Genomic DNA, 20,486 nt, shown 5'->3' with positions numbered 1-20,486 from the left:
TCATTTTATTTCAACACTCGCCCTTGATGAAGATACCGTAGATATCTGGTAGTGGACGACTCGTTCACTTCCTGTTGACGTTGTGACGCATACCACATGAAAAAGACCAATGCCGTCCAATTTCCAATATCATATAATGACTCGCACACCCAAGAAATCATTGACTGCGTTAGAAATCGTAGATATCCAAATATCCACACCAAATGTATTTACAAGAAGCAAAAACCTTACCATCAACAAAGCACAGAGAGCCACTTGACTAACCGCCAGCTTTTAAAGCAATTAACGTTAAATTATCTCCTTTGAATTAACAGAACTATATATAGGTCGTTAAGAAAGTGGACCACCCACAGGGTCTACCCTTTAACCCTCTAATCTCGGCTGACTGCGCTAAAACAAGATTTAACCTTTAAAAAATACCAGATTAGGCCTTCATAAATTCATTAATAAAAAAAGACTTTATTACCTATTATGCTTACGATGCCTGTCTTAATTTCAGTGAATCTAAGCAGCTATCGGTGGTTCTGTGGTAGAGCGCTCGACTGCCAAGCCGAATGGTCTGGGTTCGAAACCTGGGTGGCGCATTTGTTTTTAATCAATAGAGAAACGCTAAATTAGAATTTCTTCGATGCAATAATTTCAATTTCAATTCTATTTCAATTAAACCAAAATTTCGTACTCTATTAAATACGCTTCCGATAAAGCTGAAGGTCTAATTTTCAATAAGGCGTAACAAGTGTCGGTGGTTCTGTGGTAGAACGTCCGCCTGTCAATCAGGAGGTCTCGGGTTCAAATCCCGCCCGATGCGATCGCAAATTGATACTAAGACGAATACCGTGTACAACTGGTGGAAACCCTGCCATTGGACGTTGAGAGGTAGCATTACACTCAGCACTCGGTCCGTCCCAAAGTCATTAAGAAGAAGTTGGAGAGAAAACGCCCATATAAACACAACAGACTCAACATGCACATCCATCAGAACACAAACACAACAAATTCAACACTCACAACCTACGCATAAACATTACAAAAACCGTAATACACCAAACCGTCACGACGGTGAGCGAAAAAACACCATCCAAACTAAACCGCAAATGCATCCGTTAACGCTCACCGTCACACGGTGGTTTTGCCAACCCTTTGAGAAACTGCGTACGCAGTGATTACACTTTGCACCGAAAATGCGAACGCGTTCGCAGTCCTGACAGACAGACACACCCACAGACCCACCCACGGTCGTTGTATAACCCCTCCTAGGGGACTTTGTCCCCTCGGAGAGGTAAAAAGTTGTCAAAAACGATATTTGGCGTTTCCGGCGGATATGGAAATGCTACACGTGAATCAAGACATAGGTATGAAAGATATTAGTAAAATATTAAAAATAAAATTGTTTTCAACTTGCTATCTTTAATAGTTTTTGAGATAATCGCAAATAAATGCCAAAATCCCAACGGCCGAAGACTTGGCTAGATCATTAAGACTTTCTTGGCCACATGCGTTAAGAAGGTATTTTAAGCTATCTTGGGAAAGTTAAGATAATTGGGTAAAACCGGGTACGCGACTTTGTGATTTTCTGTTTGGACGAATCTATCGAAATAAATTTTGGGCTCAATCTTAATGTCGCTTGCATCTTCAATATCAAAATAACTGAATTGGAACCAAAATAAAGGCAGTGATATTCGATTTTTTTCCTGATTGCTATTTATTTCCAATTTTTTTCTGTGGGGGCTTGAGCCCCAGAGCCCCCACGGGGTCGCCGCCAATACAGGCAAATACCACAAGCAATAAAAGAAGATGAATACTTCTAGCGTAAGATATTTGTTTACTTCTGGTAGTACTATGACAAAATGCGTCTAAAATAACTTAGTGTTGAAGAAAATGACCGTGGCCTTTTTTTCCGGAATATGTTCCGTATTTTTCCGCAAAAAATAAAAAAAAGTTTTCATTCCATGATTAGTCTAATATATTTAGGGTTGGTGGAAAAATTGGTAAAAACCGGGAAAAATGGAAAAAAGTGGAAAAAAACTCTTTTCATGCTAAATTAATAATTTATAATAATAATAATAATAATAATAATAATAATAATAATAATAATAATCAGCTAGGCTAATACCCAAGGCACCACCTTAGGCCTAAGTCATCAAGCGACTTTTGAAGCCATTAACTAAGGTGGCCGGGTTACAATGCGTAAGAGGGTGGTGACTAATTTGGTCATTGCCAATTGAAATAGAGTGCCATTTTCGACTCATTTCTTCTAATCTGAAAGTAAAACTAAACCTCTAGACTAGTTTAAACTGATTAACAATGTAACACTATTTATGTTTTGTACTATGTTTACTGATATTAGACATTTTATATCGATAAAAAGTTAAAAACATTAAAAGTCCTTAAAAAGTAATTTATGTTCCAATTTTTTATTTTTCCGATGTTCGGAAAATTTTTCGCAATTCGGAATATTTTCTGGAAAATTTTCCGCATTTTATTTTTCCGGAAAATTAACAACACTAAAATAACCTAATTTGATGGAGGAATCATTCGCAAGCCCGATGACAGAAGGGTGGAATCCGGTGGAAGTTAGTGGGGCCCGTGCATCCTGGGGGCCCACATTTAAACAAACAAGGTCTTTTTTTATCTTGTCCCTAACGAAATCGTATTGTTATTTCCAGCGGTAACGGCTCTTGGGACCTGAGTTTTATAAGGTTGGTTGTTATCTCAAATCATAAAGGTACTATTTTCTACCCGGATTTGAACAAAAACAAGCCATTTTTCTACTAATGTTTTCCCTAAAAATTTAGTTTTCTCCAGTACTAACGGTTCTCTTAGGGCCCGGAGTTATAGTTTTATCGGGGCCCGCTCTAGATGATTTGAACAAACAAAGTATTTTTCTGTTTTCTCCCTCTTAAAGTATATTCAGTGGCGTAGCCAGAAATTCCTCAAGGTGGTGTCAAAATATGTGAATGTTAAAAGGGGGTCGAGAAGGGGGTGGGAATTTATTATAGTCAAAGGTCTGGATCCGGAAACCCCCTCCCTTGCCTACGCCACTGACAAGGAGACGACCCGAGGTGTAACGCACCGATTTGGTTCAAACTCGGGGGTTTGGAAGACCTTCATGTAACTTGAAACACCCTAGAGGGAAATGTCTCCATAGGCAACCGTTTTGCCATGGCAACCAAAAATGTTTTTGACAATACAAAATGGAAATTTTCCTATTGAATATAACATGGGAACCTGACCAAATGTAAGGGTACCCCTGTAAAGATTTTAATCAACTTCGAACTTTTTCATTATTTTCTTATTTATATTTTCTATTTTTAGCATTTTCAAAAATTGAAATGTTTTACAGGGGGACCCTTAATATTGGTCAGATTCCCATGTTATTTTCTATGGGAAAATTTCCATTTTGTGTTGTCAAAAACATTTTTGGTTGCCATGGCAAAACGGTTGCCTATGGAGACATTTCCCTTTAGGGTGTTTCAAGTAACATGAAGGTCTACCAAACCCCCGAGTTTGAACCAAATCGGTGTGTTACACCTCGGGTCGTCTCCTTGTGAGTATATTGATCTCCAGTAATCACGGCTCACTTGGGACCTTGAATTAGAGTTGTATCAGGACACGGTATCCTGACGAATCAATAAGTTACCTTCGAAACATCCCCACACCACGTCGGATTTTTGCGTGTCAGACTTATTAGGTACGCGCAACAAAGGCGTATTGACGTTGTTCACTTTTTCGGACTCTGTTTATTCAACTGGCAGATGGCCCGCCTTTTCAAACTCCCGTGTTTTCGTGATGAGGACTATTATCCAGCAATTCAATTCTGAACGGGTACGAGCGGACATTTAGATCTAAATATCGTCCCTTCTCAAAGAGCACCATGACTTTCGATGGGAAGTTGGGTTTACGTTTAGTGGCGGTCGCCATTTTCGCCGCCATGGCGTCTTACGCCGAAGACCCGCCCAAGTTCAAGTCACCTCCTCGATCCATGGTCGAAGAGTACATTAGCTTGATAACGGAACACTGCAGTGAGTATTTCAATTTAGTTCATATTCTCGCTAACTTAGGCCTAAAGATACGGTCAACATTTTCAAACGAGCCCACATTTTTGCCCAACTTTGCTGGTGAGCGTAGTTGATGGCAAAACACGTCGCGTTTTCGTATACACATTCAACAAAATGTTGTCGAGATTTCAGGCGTTAACCAGAGAAGTAAATTAACGAGTAATACTTAAAATAATTCCTCTTCTACAACCAAATATATCAATTTATATTAATAAAGGTATTTAATATTAATAGTATCATTTAGTTTTGTGTAATCAAAAGGATCTCTACGAAAAGAATTAATTTCAATATTTGGAGCTAAGCCTCGGTCAGAAAACTTGGCCGTTCTTTAAAACTTAACCAACCTTGGCCACGGCCAACTTTGTTCTCTCCCGCTACAGCAGCCAACCCATTCGTCGAAATTCCGCGATTAAGGATTTTCCCCCTATAAACTGTACTATAACCTGTAGGAGTTCAGCGCCACGCTCGTTTTTTATATTGGTTTCAATGCAAAAACTATTCGGAAAATAATATTGCGCTAGGGGCGCTCAAACCATACACACATTTTTTGCTCATAGGTTAACATAGAAACTATAACGAATTGGTTGGCAGCTGTAGCGCGAACAGCGCGTGATCAAAGTTTGCTGTGGCATAGCTTAGCTTAAATTTAGATAATCTGATGTCTGATTTATAGTAATTATATTCTTTGTTGAAATAATATCCCCGGTTCAAATAATGCAACTGTTATACACTAAAGTATAAGAAAATTGATTTTAAAACCCCGTTTAGAAAGCAACAGATAATTTGTTATACTGAAAGATATATGAAAAATTAATATTGGTTTACTAAACCCGGTATAATAGGACTAGTCTGAAAAGGTAATAAGACTACGACTTGATTTCAAGTGAAAGTGTTAATAAAAGATATAGCACGCCAGCGCCCCCAGTGGTCTTTCTTTGAACTGGATTCTGCCCCAGTCCCCCTACCCAACGCCAATTTGCTTGCCTTTTTAATTTTACAAAAATTCAGTACGTACTGATTAAACATCCTTTATTCAATTAAATTCCGTTTACACAAAAACTTTTATGAGCTATAATTTTTACCAAAAACGATTAAGAATTGTAATTTTTACCAAAAACGATTAAGAACTGCAATTTTTACCAAAAACGATTAAGAACTGCAATTTGTACCAAAAACGATTAAGAACTGTACTTTTTTTTAAGAGTATTTACAATCTGAAATATTTATCCAAAAACATTTACGAACTGCAATTTTGTTCCTAAAAATTTTTACGAACTGCAATTTTGTTCCTAAAATTTTTTACGAACTTTAATTTTGTTAACAAAATCGTGTACGAACTGGAATTTTGTTCCCAAAACGTGTAAGAACTGGAATTTTGTTCTCAAAAACGTGTACGAACTCCAATTTTGTTCCTAAAAATTTGTACGAACTGCAATTTTGTTCCCAAAAAGTGTGCGAACTGGAATTTTGTTCCCAAAAACGTGTAAGAACTGGAATTTAGTTCCCAAAAACGTGTACAAACTGGAATTCCATTTCCAAAAACGTGTACGAACTGGAAAGGTGTAAGAACTGCAATTCCATTTCCAAAAACGTGTACGAACTGGAAAGGTGTAAGAACTGCAATTACATTTCCAAAAACGTGTACGAACTGGAAAGGTGTAAGAACTGCAATTCCATATCCAAAAACGTGTACGAACTGGAAAGGTGTAAGAACTGCAATTCCATATCCAAAAACGTGTACGAACTGGAAAGGTGTAAGAACTGCAATTCCATTTCCAAAAACGTGTAAGAACTGGAAAGGTGTAAGAACTGCAATTCCATTTCCAAAAACGTGTACGAACTGGAAAGGTGTAAGAACTGCAATTCCATTTCCAAAAACGTGTACGAACTGGAAAGGTGTAAGAACTGCAATTCCATTTCCAAAAACGTGTACGAACTGAAATGTTTCATAATTATCAAAGTGAACGTTTTAAGGACGCATTCACTTTGTAGTTGTTTTCATCAAAAGCAAATATGATTTTTAAATAATCCTCAAAAGTAATTAAAATGAGAGATGTTTTTAAGTCTAACGATGGAGTCCAAGGCTTAGCCCATTCGCAGTTTGCCTCACCGGTTTTAGAACCAATAAAAGGCTTTGGAATCACGCCACTAATCACTCAAGATTTCCGCTCTCCGAGACTGTGACAATGGAATATCCGATCCATTGAATAAAAGCTAATTAACAAAAGAAGTTCCTGATGACACAGCTTCTCAAATAATGTCCTTTAATTAAAAAATATAACGCTCGCCCATTTACAAATTCCGTCAGCATTGCGTACCAAATAAAAATATGTCCGCAATGACGTTCTAACTTCGCTAATTTATTAAAATTATACCCGTTAAAATGTCTCGTTATTAACCAGACATTTCCATTCAACCTTGGTTCTAAGCGAGGGTTTTATAAGGAGTATCACCTTTTCGGGAATTTGGGGCTATACATAATTCCCTCCCCTTCCATTTTTAATAAATAGCAGGGAAATTTCCATTTTTAATAAATATCTGGGAAATTTCAATTTTTAATAAATATCAGGGCAATTTCAATTTTTAATAAATATCAGGGAAATTTAAATTTTTAAATATATATCAGGGAAATGATCTTTTTATATAAATATCAAGGACGTGTATGAAGGTTACGAAAGTTTGCCCTAAAGAACACAAATTTACATCTTTAAGTTTTCCTTATTATAGATTTGACTTTATTACTAACAGAACCAATGAGTAACCATATACCTCGTCATTAAAAAATTGATTAAGTTAGCAATGCCATGGAGATTTACTCTAACAAGGAGAGTACCCGAGGTGTTTATTGCCGATCTTGTTCAAATTCGGGCGTAATGTAGACCTATATGAAATATGAAATTTCCCAAAAGGAGACGTTGCACTACCCATTCGATTTGCTATGGCAACCGAAAATGTTTTTGATCACTTAAAACAATAAAATCTCCATTTAAAAAAGCATGGGATTTTCTCGGTTTCACAGGGTCCTAGCTACGAAAATTTTGAAAAATTTTGAAAATCACGAAATGTGTAATTTGGACCACATTTAGGTAAATTTCATCAAGTTTGGGTAAATTGAAACATTTTTAGGGTAAATTTGTAACAAATTTTGGGTAAAATAAGCAAAAAATCTTATTTTGGTTGTAAGTGGTCAAAAACATTTTCAGTTGCCATGGCAACTCGAATGGGTAGTGCAACGTCTCCTTTTGGGAAATTTCATATCTAATATAGGTCTACATTACGCCCGACTTTGAACAAAATAGGCAATAAACACCTCGGGTACTCTCCTTGTAAGTAAGGGTTTGTAACATAATATTATCATACCTTAGTTTTTATCTAGGTCATCTTGAAACATTAGGTGCCCTTGCACAGGTCTGTAATAATCAAGGAAATATGAGTGATGCAACCTGGAAATATCAGGGAAATCGGCCATTTAGAAAATACCTAATTTAAGGTTACTTTTCTTGCTGTAACTAATTTTAAATAACACATACTGTTTACCTATATTCAACTATAACAGTCATGTTTTATAAAAAAAAATAGTGCTTAAAGGGAGTATAACCTTTTCAGGAATTTGGGGCAATACATAATTCCCTGTCCTCATTTTTCTAACCACATGTTATACGTAGTTAGAAATACAGTGGTTTTTGAGGAATTATAACACTAAAACTATCCCCGCATTGGTAGGGCCTTAATTTCTCATATCTACTAGAACGCCTTTCGTGAATCTAAAACCACGTACCTCATTATTAAGAAATTATATTTTCATAAATATCCAAACTATAATGAAAATAATTACATTATAGCTCGGATATTGTTGTTTATATGTTAATTAAGTGTGTATTTAAAAAAAACACTAAATATGAAATAATAAAGGTTTCAAGTGAGAAAACCTCTTCAGGGCGGGCACGCTTTCTCTAATAGAAGAATTTTGTGTTCCTACTATCGTTCTAGACTAGCGCCATGAGCGAGAAAAGAGAGAAGCTATGGCACACCCTACCAAACAAAGAGTTTTCTCAGAGGCGTAGCGAGGGGGGCAGGGGGGCATCCGCCCCGGGCGCCACTCATTAGGGGGCGCCAAAAACTGTTTGACGACCTTTTTGTCAACGGAAAACGTTGCATTTTGGGGATTTTATATGCTAAAAGGGCGCCATTTAAGAGATTTGCCCAGGGCGACACAAACCCTCGCTACGCCACTGAGTTTTCTATTCCCTTTAAAGGGGCTCCAAAGTTCGGTGGCAAAATGTGTGTAAAGTCAGTAAAGTGCGAAATTTACGGTTGACTCTGCCCGCCTCTGCCAAGGCCAAGTGAGGGGTTGGGGGGGATGAAAAGCATGCTCAATTTTCTTTATTTTTGCCACCCAACTTTGGAGCCCCTTTAAGCATTCCATACAATTATGAACCCTTTTTCGTTTCAGAAAGTAGAAACAGTTTGGAAAGGGACAAGTACAAAGAATGCTTCAAGACCGAAAAACCGAATTTGCACTATAATGTAAGTCAAGGTTTACTCTTAGGCCTTGCGTTTCCATTTTTGATGTTATTGTTAAAGGTAGTATGAACTAATTAAAAAACATCCTCAGCAACTAGCGGCATTCGTCCCGTAGCTTCTGTTTAACCTAGTGGCGGAAATGGGCAACTCATGGATTAAGCCAGGGCTTCCACATTTGATCTCTAAAATTTCCCTTTTGCGATAGATTCATTGAACGAAAAATCCCTTTTTTCCCTTTGAAATTCCCATTTTTATCCCTCGCTATATTTTGGAGCTTTTAATACTTATTTACATAAATATTCAGTTAAATTCTTAATAGAAAATTTTCCAAATATAAGATTTCATTTTTTACTAAATTACTTACATGTGAATAATTTTGCCCAAATATATAAGTCTCAAAAGGAATATTTAGATCAAAATGACCAGCATTTTAGGAACGTATTAAAAATAATTTTTACATCTGTAACTCATAACATATTCATCGACTAAATATAAAATTAGAGTAGACTACAGCAGGCAATGTTATCCGAAAAGTAAAAAATTCCCTTTTTTCCCGTGCACACTTTTCCCTCATTTTCCCCCGCGAAAGGCCGTTTTAACTATCTTGTTTTGATATCGACGATAGCGACATCTGTTGAAAAAAAACTACTTCACGTCGAGCCGACACTTGCTGGGTCATTCCAGGACAGATTTTCCCACTTGTTCACCCGACCATCACCAAATTTCCTGAAAACTTGTAATTAGGTAGTAAATACTGTTTGAAAAAGGAAGATAGTTCGAAAAGAGAACAAACTTATTCTATGTCTCAAAATAAAAACATTGCATTACTCTAAAATATATATTTTTTAAATTTCAATATATTTTTTAAGGAGGGGTTTGCAAAATAATTTTTTTTCTCGAAAACAAAAAATATCACCCTCGCAGTTTTTTGACTGCAACTAAAGCGCTTATAGGGAATGTAGAAAACGTGATTTATTGTAATTTATCGGAATTTTTCGGTTAAGTAGAAGCTGAGATAAAAAATGGTTAATGGTAGGGTTCAAGGTCATTTTCAAAAATGTGACTACACTGTATCTCAGCAACCGCTCAACCAATCTTCCCGAAAATTTTCAGAATCGACTTCTACGGCCAAAATAACCCTATTTACTAGTTTTCAGGAAATTTGGCGATGGTCGGGTGAACAAGTGGGAAAATCTGTCCTGGAATGACCCTGCTATTAATACTGTTTGTTTCTAATTTCAGAGTTTGACTGTTATCGGCGAATGTAACGATATTTTAAAATCGGAGAAGACTGACGTGGATTTGATATGCGAGCACGTTCACAATGTGGTCTGTCTATTTGCATTTTTATTCCCTTGAAATTAGTTCATTATTAGTTAATAATTTTATAAAATATTTCTTACGGTAGAAGTATCCATTTATGTTTTTAAACCGCAATACGGCTCAAAATGTACCACCTGGACCACTACGATTGAGGATGTAAATTATCAAAACGTAACTGCCTAGAAATATTTACTTGTTTATAAATCATATTTTTTCCTCTGAAATAGTTTTAATAATTGACAGAGTAACATTTGAGAATATGTGGTCAATTGATCTGGTTATTCAGGTCGTTATTTTCAGATACCTGAAGGTAATAAGTTAGTCAGATCAGGTTATTCAGGTAGTAAGTTTCAGATTTCTAACGGTAATAAGTTAGTAAAGATCAGGTTATTCAGGTAGTAAGTTTCAGATATCTAAAGGTAATAAGTTAGTCAGATCAGGTTATTCAGGTCCTAATTTTCACATATCTGAAGGTCATTAGTAAGTCAGATCAGGTTATTCAGGTCATAATTTTAAGATATCGGAAGGTAATAAGTTAGTCAGATCATGTTATTCAGGTCATTAGTTAGTCAGATCAGGTTATTCAGGTCATAATTTTAAGATATCTGAAGGTAATAAGTTAGTCAGATCAGGTTATTCGGGCTCTAGTTTTCAGATATCTGAAGGTTTTTAGTTAGTCAGATCAGGTTATTCAGGTCATTAGTTATTCAGATCAGGTTATTCAGGTTCTAATTTTCAGATATCTGAAGGTCATTAGTTAGTCAGATCGGGTAATTCAGGTCGTAATTTGCAGATATCTGATCGCAATAAGTTAGTCAGATCAGGTTATTCAGGTCGTAATTTTCAGATATTTGAAGGTAATAAGTTAGTCAGATCAGGTTAATCTTTTAGATTTCCCTCTCAGAAATCTGATCTCAAATTGAATCTGATTCATTCTCTCAAGTAAGCGATCTCTATCTGATCTACTATAAATAATATTATCAGATTCAGTTAACTGAACAGTTAAATGACTTCTACGTTTAGTAAATGTGTAATCCTGCGGAAAACAAATCGAAGTACGCAAAATCGATAACTTTGAGGCATCTGAAATTGGCTCACTTTCTATCTGAATTCAAGTTAGTTTTGGATTTAAACTGATCTGATAAAGTCTGAGTGAAAATCTGAGATATCTAATCTATCGTAATTATTAATTCGCCTCGGATAACGCATCTGTTATTTGAGAATCACCCATGGATTATCAATCGACCTTAATACATTTTTGATTGGATATTTCTCTCATAAGAGATATCTTATATACTTATGTTAATACTTAAAAAAAGTTAATTTGCTTTTAGCCCGTGAACTTTGACTTTTTCGAATGCATCTTGAACAAAATTAAATCCGAGAGTGAGTCGGATGGAAAAGAAGCCTTGAAAAACAGCCGAGCTTTGATCGACGTTCGTATTTTTATTATATTTAATTTGTCCAAATATTTCACAAATTTATCAGATAAATATTTCACAAATTAATTAGACAAATATTTGACCAATTAATTAGACAAATATTTGACCAATTAATTAGACAAATATTTGACCAATTAATTAGACAAATATTTGACCAATTAATTTGACAAATATTTGACCAATTAATTAGACAAATATTTGACCAATTAATTAGACAAATATTTGACCAATTAATTAGACAAATATTTGACCAATTAATTAGACAAATATTTGACCAATTAATTAGACAAATATTTGACCAATTAATTAGACAAATATTTGACCAATTAATTAGACAAATATTTGACCAATTAATTAGACAAATATTTAACCAAATAAATTCGGGAAATTTTTTATAAGATTAACTAGACAAATATTTAACCAAATTGAATAGACAAATTTTTCATAAAATTAATTAGACCAATTTTTGTTAAAATTGATTAAACCAATTTTTGATAAAATTAATTAAACCATTTTTTATGAAATTAATTAAACTAATTTTTGACAAAATTAGACTAATTTTGACAAAATTAGACTAATTTTTGATAAAATTAATTAGACTAATTTTGGCAAAATTAATTAGAATAATTTGTGACAAAATTAATTAGAATAATTTGTGACAAAATTAATTAGACTAATTTTGGCAAAATTAATTAGAATAATTTGTGACAAAATTAATTAGAATAATTTGTGACAAAATTAATTAGACTAATTTTTTACCAAATTGATTAAACCAATTTTTAATAAAATTAATTAGACCATTTTTTATGAAATTAATTAGACTAATTTTTTACCAAATTGATTAAACCAATTTTTGACAAAATTAATTAGACTAATTTTTGACAATTTCGACTAATTTCTGACAAAATTAGACTAATTTTTGATAAAATTAATTAGACTAATTTGTGACAAAATTAATTAGACTTATTTTTGACAAAATTAATTAGACTAATTTTTGCCAAAATTCGACTAATTTCTGACAAAATTCGACTAATTTCTGACAAAATTCGACTAATTTCTGACAAAATTAGACTAATTTTTGATAAAATTAATTAGACTAATTTTTGATAAAATTAATTAGACTAATTTTTGATAAAATTAATTAGACTAATTTTTGATAAAATTAATTAGACTAATTTTGGCAAAATTAATTAGACTAATTTGTGACAAAATTAATTAGACTAATTTTCGGCAAAATTAATTAGACTAATTTTTGACCAAATTAATTAGACTAATTTTTGACCAAATTAATTAGACTAATTTTTGGCAAAATTAATTAGACTAATTTTTTACAAAAATAATTAGACCAATTTTTTATACAATTAATTAGTGGCATTATTGACAAAATTAATTAGACTAATTTTTAACAAATTATCTCCTTAAGAAATGCATCGACCGATGTTTCCCGAAGCCATAAAGAAGTTGGCAATTTTAAGAGACACCAACTAATGGAATGCTAATAAATGAATTAATAAAGAGTTTTTCTTATTTTTATTTTTAATTATATTAATTTTCGACATTTACTTTTCTAATTTTGAAGTGCATAATAACCTTATAGCGTTTCTATTGATCTATTAACGTATTAATGTAATTGTTAATATATTTAATTTTGGAATGGATTTATAGTAGTAATAGTTTGGTAAGGTGGATTTTTAGTAGTAATAGTTTAGTATGGTGGATTTTTAGTAGTAATAGTTTAGTATGGTGGATTTATAGTAGTAATAGTTTAGTATGGTGGATTTATAGTAGTAATAGTTTAGTAAAGTATAACATAGTAGAAGACGGTTAATTGGAATTGTTTTAAGGGGGAGGAAGTGGTTTTGGTTACCTGATCAGGTTATTTAGGTTGTACTTATCAAATATCTGAAGGTAATCAGTTAGTCACCCAACAATCTGATCCCAAATTTATCCGATTCATTATTCCAAGTAATCGATTCAGTTTACTTAACAGTTATCTCACTTCTACATTTAGTAGATATATAATTTTATTTCAAGAAAATTTAAAAAGTAATTGAAATTTCGAAATTAATTTAAACGGGAGATACCAAGAATTCAGAGTAGTTTCAGGTTGTGAACTATCAGGTTTGTATTTTGACCTTTATCAACTTATCTGATAAAGTCTGAGAGTGAATGCGGATAATATGATATCTGATTCATCGTTACTATTTCTTCAGTTCAGATAGCACATCTGTTATTTGAGAATTGGTTGTAAGAATTAGTTTAGGCCAAGAATAAAAGATCTTGTAATCGAAATCATAGAATAGTTTTATTTAAATATCATTTTTGTGTAAATGAAGTTAATTATTAACCGTCCTAAAATACTTCGATGGTGACCTATCTAATTATTATTGATTTAGTTAAAAGAAATACTTTATAGACCTATCTTGCTATATAACTATCGTCAAAACTAAAATTTTGTGTGATTGAGCAAGATTGTGAGTAGAGCTAAAATTTCAATTATTTGAAACACAATAAAACAAATTTTAAATAATGTAAATATTTGTTTCAACTATTTTACGCGTGTAAGTATATTTCTGTTAAGAGTAAATTTTTATTGAATTAATATATTTAAAAGTATTTTAAGAAAATAGTTAATTTATAAAGGCACCATTTTAGGCCCAAGTCATGTAGCGACTTTTAATGCCTTTAATTTAGGTGGCCGGGTTACAATGCGTAGGAGGGTTGGTAGTAAGTCCTTCATGCCACGCGAGCCAACAGCTCCCTACAGTCACTATTAGCCGTTAATCTCAACAGGTTTTTAAAGGGGAAACCGAAGAACTTGGGGTTAAATCCCTTTAACCAGTGAGGAGATAACTTGCAAACTCAACCCCAACTTTTGGGTATTGAATTAATGGTATAATGCATAGGGTTAATTTAAAGGATTTAGTTTTTGGTCAATAACTATAGTGTTTTATTTACACTATAATATTGTTCTATAAGTTTGTCACTTTGAGGAATATTTTAGTGAGAGCTAGCAACGGAGTGACGTCATCACAAAAGGAAAATCTAACCCTAACGAGACGCTGTAAAAGGCTACGTGTGACGCGTTAGCAAGCGGACGCAAAACCACGATGAAGCCCGTAATGCAGTCTGTCTTGTGAATAGCTCTCAATAAACCTTTTGCTTGTGAAGAATAGGAAGTGTCACACTTATGAAACATTATTATATAGTTATGACACTACTAATGAAAAATTATGTAAATAGCATTTTTGTTTATTTAAAAAAAATTGAAACTAGTAATTTAGTTGTTTGTTTAGTTCTATTTTGAATTAATTAAGAATGAGAAGAAAGACTAGGATTATGAGATTGAATTAATTGGGGGTACTCCTTTTAAGTTATTTATTAAGATAATTCATTAGAAAGATGGTAAAAATTGTTATTCTTCGGGTTAAGGACGAGCCTAAAAGTAATTTTAGCTCTTGGTGTTAGCAATTTTATTTAAAGGGACTAACAAGTGTAAGTGTAAAATAAACCTCAGCTATTAAGGACACGCTACGGGGTTCATACAAACCTGGAGAACCTGGAAAACCTGGAAATATCAGTGAAACAGATTCTTTCCAAAAAAATCAGGGAGATATCAGGGAAATTTTAAATATTTATCCAAAACCTGGATATATCAGGGAAATTCGTTTGAGTCTGGAAGCGCCTCAATAATTTCATATAATTTTTTTCGATTAAACGAAAATATACGGTGCTTTAGCACCTGGAAATATCAGTGAAATTTCCAAGAGAAAACCTGTAAATATCAGGGAAATAAATTTTCCAAATGTTGTATGAACCGTGCTAGTAGTTTATCTATCTCCGTTGACAAAATCGAGGGGTAAGACAGTCTCAGATTATCTGTACCCCGAGTTCGTGCATTTAGCACTGTTAAAGGTACATATTTTCAAGAGTTCGAGAGTTCCATTTAGCACTGTCAAAGGTACGGCAGTGTACACCGAGTTCGCAGAGTGTCTTACCCCTCGGACAAAATGACTACCAGGTCAGGTAGTAGTTTGAAAAATCATTTTGATTCTCAAATTACAAAATAATTATCTTGAGATACAGAGATTGTTTCAATTTCACATTCCGATTCGATAACTTATCAATATTTTGAGGAAGTAAACGTTATTTTTACTTTCGAAAGCTTATCATTGTTAGTAAGCATTCAAGGCTCAATTTCAAGTTTTTCCTCGTAAGTTAAACTTCACAACGAGGGTTATAGCAGGGATGCCAGATTGAGGGAAATTTTCCACAACTAGGGAAATTTTCAGCTCGAAAATTCTAAAATGGGAAAAGGAAAATTAGGCCGAAAATCTAGGGAAATTCGAGGTGGGAAGATTTTAAAAAGAACCTATTGAAAATTCACAAGATCTAACAAAACTAATAAAGATTGAAAAAGTAAATACAATAAAATTAGGAACTTATAGTAATTTAGGCTTTGGTCAAATTCAGTTCAGTTGACCCTCCTGCAATCTGGCTTTGGTATTTTATTTAAACCTTCGTTAAATAACTATATTGAAAAATCAAACAATATTACAATGAATTATGGGTTTATTTTTTTATATAGAGAATATATATATATATATATATATATATATATATATATATATATATTCAATACTATGCGCCTACATTAATAATTATTCTGAAATAGTGTTGTTAATTTTCCAGGAAAATGAAATGTGGAAAAATTTCTGTAACGCACCGATATAGTTCAAACTCGGGGGATTGGTAGACCTTCATGCATCATGAAAAATCCTAAAGGGAATTTATTCAATGGGCAACCGTTTTGCCATGGCAACGAAAAATGTTTTTGACAACACAAAATTAAATAACATGGGATTTTGACTTCAAATTGATCAAAAGTTGATCAGTTTTTATGGTTTTTTTTTGGCAATTTTTATCTATTTTTTCAATTTTTGGCATTTTCGAAATTTTTTAATTTGTTAAAATTTTTCGCAGGAAATCGGTCTATTATTTTCAATGGGAAAATTTTAATTTTTAGTTGTCAAAAACATTTTTCGTTGCCATGGCAAAACGGTTGCCAATTGAATAAATTCCCTTTAGGATTTTTCAAGTTACACGAAGGTCTACCAATCCCCCGAATTTGAACTAAATCGGTGCGATACACCTCGGGTCGTCTCCTTGTTAGTTTAGTAGTATTTAGGCCAAAAAGTGTTCCGCTATTTCGAAACAAATATTTTTCCCGTTAATCTTCGCGTCGCGAATATTCCTTCGAAGAGTGTCCACCGTTTCCGTCAAGGTTCTTTCTTTCTCTTTGGCCATCTCCAGATTTCGCGTCAATGTCTCAATTTCCTCCAACCCACACTGTTCCTTGAAATTGTCCCTGTTCAGCTCGTTCAGACGCGTAGCATTAGCCACTTTTAAACGCAAATTGACGATGACTTCGGTTTGCCTGGCCAAATCCGCTTTCAACTGCTTCAAATTGATCGCCTTGTCGTTCACTTTCAAAATTAGTTCTTGCAATTCGACCATTTTCGATTTCAAATTCGAGATTTCCTCCATTTCTAATATTCGATTCGATCGGCTGTTCTTCAATCGATCCAATCGGGTATTTAAAGAGCAGGTGCATTCCATTCTGTCTTTTCTAGTGTCCAGTTGGTCAACTTCCGGTACTAAAGAAAAGTCTTCGTTTTTCGAAGCTACCATTTGATCCACGATTTCCCAATTCGACGGTTCCGACGTGCTTGGGGAATCTTCTTTACGTTCCTGAGCCGATAATGGATAGAGGAACGAGTACTTGTAAATGGTGTCGTAAATCGCTTTGCAATCCCTTATTTTTCTATCAGCCAGTTGAAACGGCGTTTGGTCGTCTTCATTCACCGCGTCTAGATCGGCTCCCTTCTCCAGAAGAATTTCCACCGCGCGTTTCTGATTGGTCACGCAAGCCAAATGTAATGCTGTTTCCGACTTGGACGTAGTCGCGTTTATATTAGCTTCGGGTATTTCTAATAGCGTTGCAATTATCGCTTCGTCTCCGTTAAGAACCGCGGAATGTAATGGCAAGTAACCGCTTTCGTTTTTAATGTTAGTATCGGCTCCTTTTTGCAAAAGAAGTCGTACAAGGTCACGATGACCCTTCTCCACCGCCACGTGCAGTAAGGTGTTATTTTTTAATGTCGTGTTTACATCCGCACCCTGGTCTAACAATAAGGAAACCACCTGCGCGTCTCCAGCGCTCGTCGCCCAATATATCAGTGGCAAATCTCTGCTTTTCTTTACCTGGATACCATCCGCGATAGCTCCATTTTTCAAAAGTAACTTGACGAATTCCATATGGTCTCCGTCCAAGGCAGCTCGTAACGGATTCCAGGCGTCACTTGGACCACAATCGGTAATGAGTCCATCCTCCAGAAGCTTTTTGCACTGATCATACTGTCCTCGAAGCGCCGCATAGTACAGGGCATGTCGTTGTAGCAATGCAACGGTGTCACCGTGTCCATTTTCCGCGGCCAAATCCGCGGCCGTTTTGTTCTCTTTATTTCGAACTCGCGCCTCGGCTCCCTTTTCGAGTAAGAATCGAACGACTCGCGAATGACCTTTAAAGCAAGCCGTATGCAGCGGAGTCGAATGACCTTTATCGCTGGTGATGTTTATGTCGGCGTTTAAATTCAAAAGTAGCGCGCACATTTCGTAATGCCCTTCCCAAGTCGCGTAATGCAGCCCAGTGTATCCATGCGAGTCTTTCGCGTCGACGGCCACGCCCGACTCTAAAATAACGAGGACTTTCTGACGATTGTTTTTTTGAATCTCGTTTATCAATTTTTCGTTCGCGTGTGCCATTATAACACACTGCTGGTTTACGAATATAAAACTTTTTAAAACAAAGCTCTTAAACTGTCTGTCTTTAAACTTCAATGTTTAAAATAAAGCGAATATTATAACTCTTCCCGAAGATTTTGCCCGTTCGTACGAAATGATTAGATAGCAAAACTAAAAGTTAAGAGACCGCTAGTAGAAAAATTATTCAACAGGTTTATTTCCCTCTGTCTAGCCTTCAAGGACGACCGCTCCTTTTTCGTTGCCTGATCCTGTAACGTTTTGAGCTGTAAATTTGAAAAGTTTTGAATTAAATATATGAAAAAGTTGGGTAAGGGCACGCACCTTGTAAAAAAAATATGTTTTTATTGAGTTCTGACCACTGATGTTAGAATTCATAGTAAAATTCAAATAACATAAATTTAAATTTAAAACCGTGAAATTCGTTTTACGTGGTTTTTCTACGTACAGACTCTTTAAGTAGTTATTGTGGGTTATATTTCCTGTGGCATTTCTAATTCAAATCACATTATCAGAGCAATTTGAGAGAAGTCGTACCAGAGAGGGTAAAGTCGCTTCGCTACTGTGAGGCGTCTCTCGTTCAAAAATCCGTATTTATTTTTTTGAAATTTTTTCCGCGAAAATGCCCACAGGATCCGAACGTTTGATGGCGCTGCAAGAGTATCCGCCAGTCCCAGCGTGCGATTCAATATTCAGCTTTTTTAGCCCCATTTTCATGCTCGAGGGTAGCGGATAAAAATCGTCAGAATTCACTTCAGCTACAAGCTTGCTTCATTTTCATGCTCACTAAAGCAAAAATAAGTCGCGTATTTTCTCAAGTCCCCGCCGATCTGATTGAAATAGATATTTTACGCTTCCACTAGCAAAACCAGCTTTACGTCAAAATCACGTGTCTAATTTCCTCCAATCATCGTTTAAATCAAAAATGTTATTGGTTAAGGTGTCGATGAAAGACTTTACAAATTAATGCCTTATCCAGGCCTGTGGGTGCCCGGCCACCTCAAAAATAATTTGTTTCCCCTCAACAAAATCTGAGGGTGCCGATCGTACACCTCAAAAACTCTCTCAGCCCCTTAAAAAAAGCATTGTGTCCCTAGAAAAATATTAAAATAAGTAAACAAAATCATTAAAAAATTTCCTATTCACATATTATATTTACTCTATGGACCAAACTATATTTTTTGCTTTCTGAACTTCTGTGCTTGCTTTACTATATTAGTATCACCATTATAAACTTATGGTATCACTTCACCATTATAACTCGACACCAGGCCTTACTTACGTCAAAGTAAAGCTTCGGTTTTAACTGCGGATATACTATTTTAGTGTATATTTATATTGGCTTGGAGGAACTAAGCCAATTTTTTGTTGCCATCCAAAAATTTAAAAGTATAAAAAAACATTTACCTAGATGGCTGAAGGTAGGCAACATAAAGACAGATATGTTAGCACTTATCTGAGAATAAAACGCCTTTCTATATCTGTGGCCTCGTCGGTTACCGAAACCAGATAAAACAAGACGTACGACGGTCGGAATACACACAATCCTTCTAATGTGTTAAGTTTGTTTGAGCTATTCACAGCAACCTGCAACGCCAGTATCGCAACCAAAATATATCCACGGTCACACATATAAACATATTTACACTTATTTGTTACTTCTAGTCATACTTTGAAAGCATCGAAAATTTCTTCGATCAGTGTCACTTTTATTTTTTACTTCTGATCACACTTATTTGTTACTACTAGTCAGCCGTTGAGTGTCACACTTATTTCTTCTAGTAACTTATTAGTTACTTCTGATCACATTTATTTTTTCTAGTAACTTGTTAGTTACTTCTGATCACATTTATTAGTTACTTTTGATCACACTTAATTGTTACTTCTGCTCATACGTTGAAAGCGCGGCCCACTCTGAACGGCCTTGAAAAACGCCAGAGGGAAACGGGCGCGTAGACTTCTATAAACACGCGGATTTACAATGTTGGAAATTGCGGGGGTCCGTATACGCTGCCCAAAAAACCTTACTTAGAATGAAATTTAAGGAACGTATTTGCCATTCTAGGTTAAGTGTAAACCACAGCTACTCAAAAATATAACTCTCATGAAAATTGGACTTAAATATGTAGATTTTTAGGCGAAAATATTAAACCACCAAAATTGGGGTCCAGTAAATTACCCTGAAAACTATACTTAAATTTAATATTTACTGATATAACCGAAGTTGTAGGTCCGCTGAATCCTAACCTATCCAATAATATTTTTTTTAACGTTATCGGACCTAATTTTAAACAAACGGCTACACTGTACGTGAGAC

The 20,486-nt window shown here is 34.7% G+C and overlaps 2 protein-coding genes across 2 annotated transcripts; one reads left to right on the top strand and one right to left on the bottom strand.

The window, feature by feature from the left end:
• Positions 1 to 3,925: 3,925 nt before the first annotated feature.
• Positions 3,926 to 12,822, top strand: LOC149962163 (uncharacterized). Its single transcript, XM_090164520.1, has 5 exons — positions 3,926 to 4,022; positions 8,512 to 8,585; positions 9,825 to 9,911; positions 11,240 to 11,341; positions 12,771 to 12,822. Exons 1-5 carry the CDS (start codon positions 3,932 to 3,934, stop codon positions 12,801 to 12,803), a joined length of 387 nt encoding a protein of 128 aa, XP_090020646.1. The 5' UTR covers positions 3,926 to 3,931; the 3' UTR covers positions 12,804 to 12,822.
• A 3,474-nt stretch (positions 12,823 to 16,296) lies between these two features.
• On the bottom strand, positions 16,297 to 18,172 carry LOC149962162 (ankyrin repeat domain-containing protein 16-like). Its single transcript, XM_090164405.1, has one exon. It carries the CDS (start codon positions 18,170 to 18,172, stop codon positions 16,532 to 16,534), a length of 1,641 nt encoding a protein of 546 aa, XP_090020531.1. The 3' UTR covers positions 16,297 to 16,531.
• Between the last annotated feature and the right edge of the window lie 2,314 nt (positions 18,173 to 20,486).

This window comes from Leiobunum rupestre, chromosome 1 (assembly GCF_980474605.1).
Source record: "Leiobunum rupestre chromosome 1, qqLeiRupe1.1.hap1, whole genome shotgun sequence".
NCBI lineage: Eukaryota > Metazoa > Arthropoda > Arachnida > Opiliones > Sclerosomatidae > Leiobunum > Leiobunum rupestre.
This window is presented reverse-complemented; position numbering and strand designations above follow the sequence as displayed.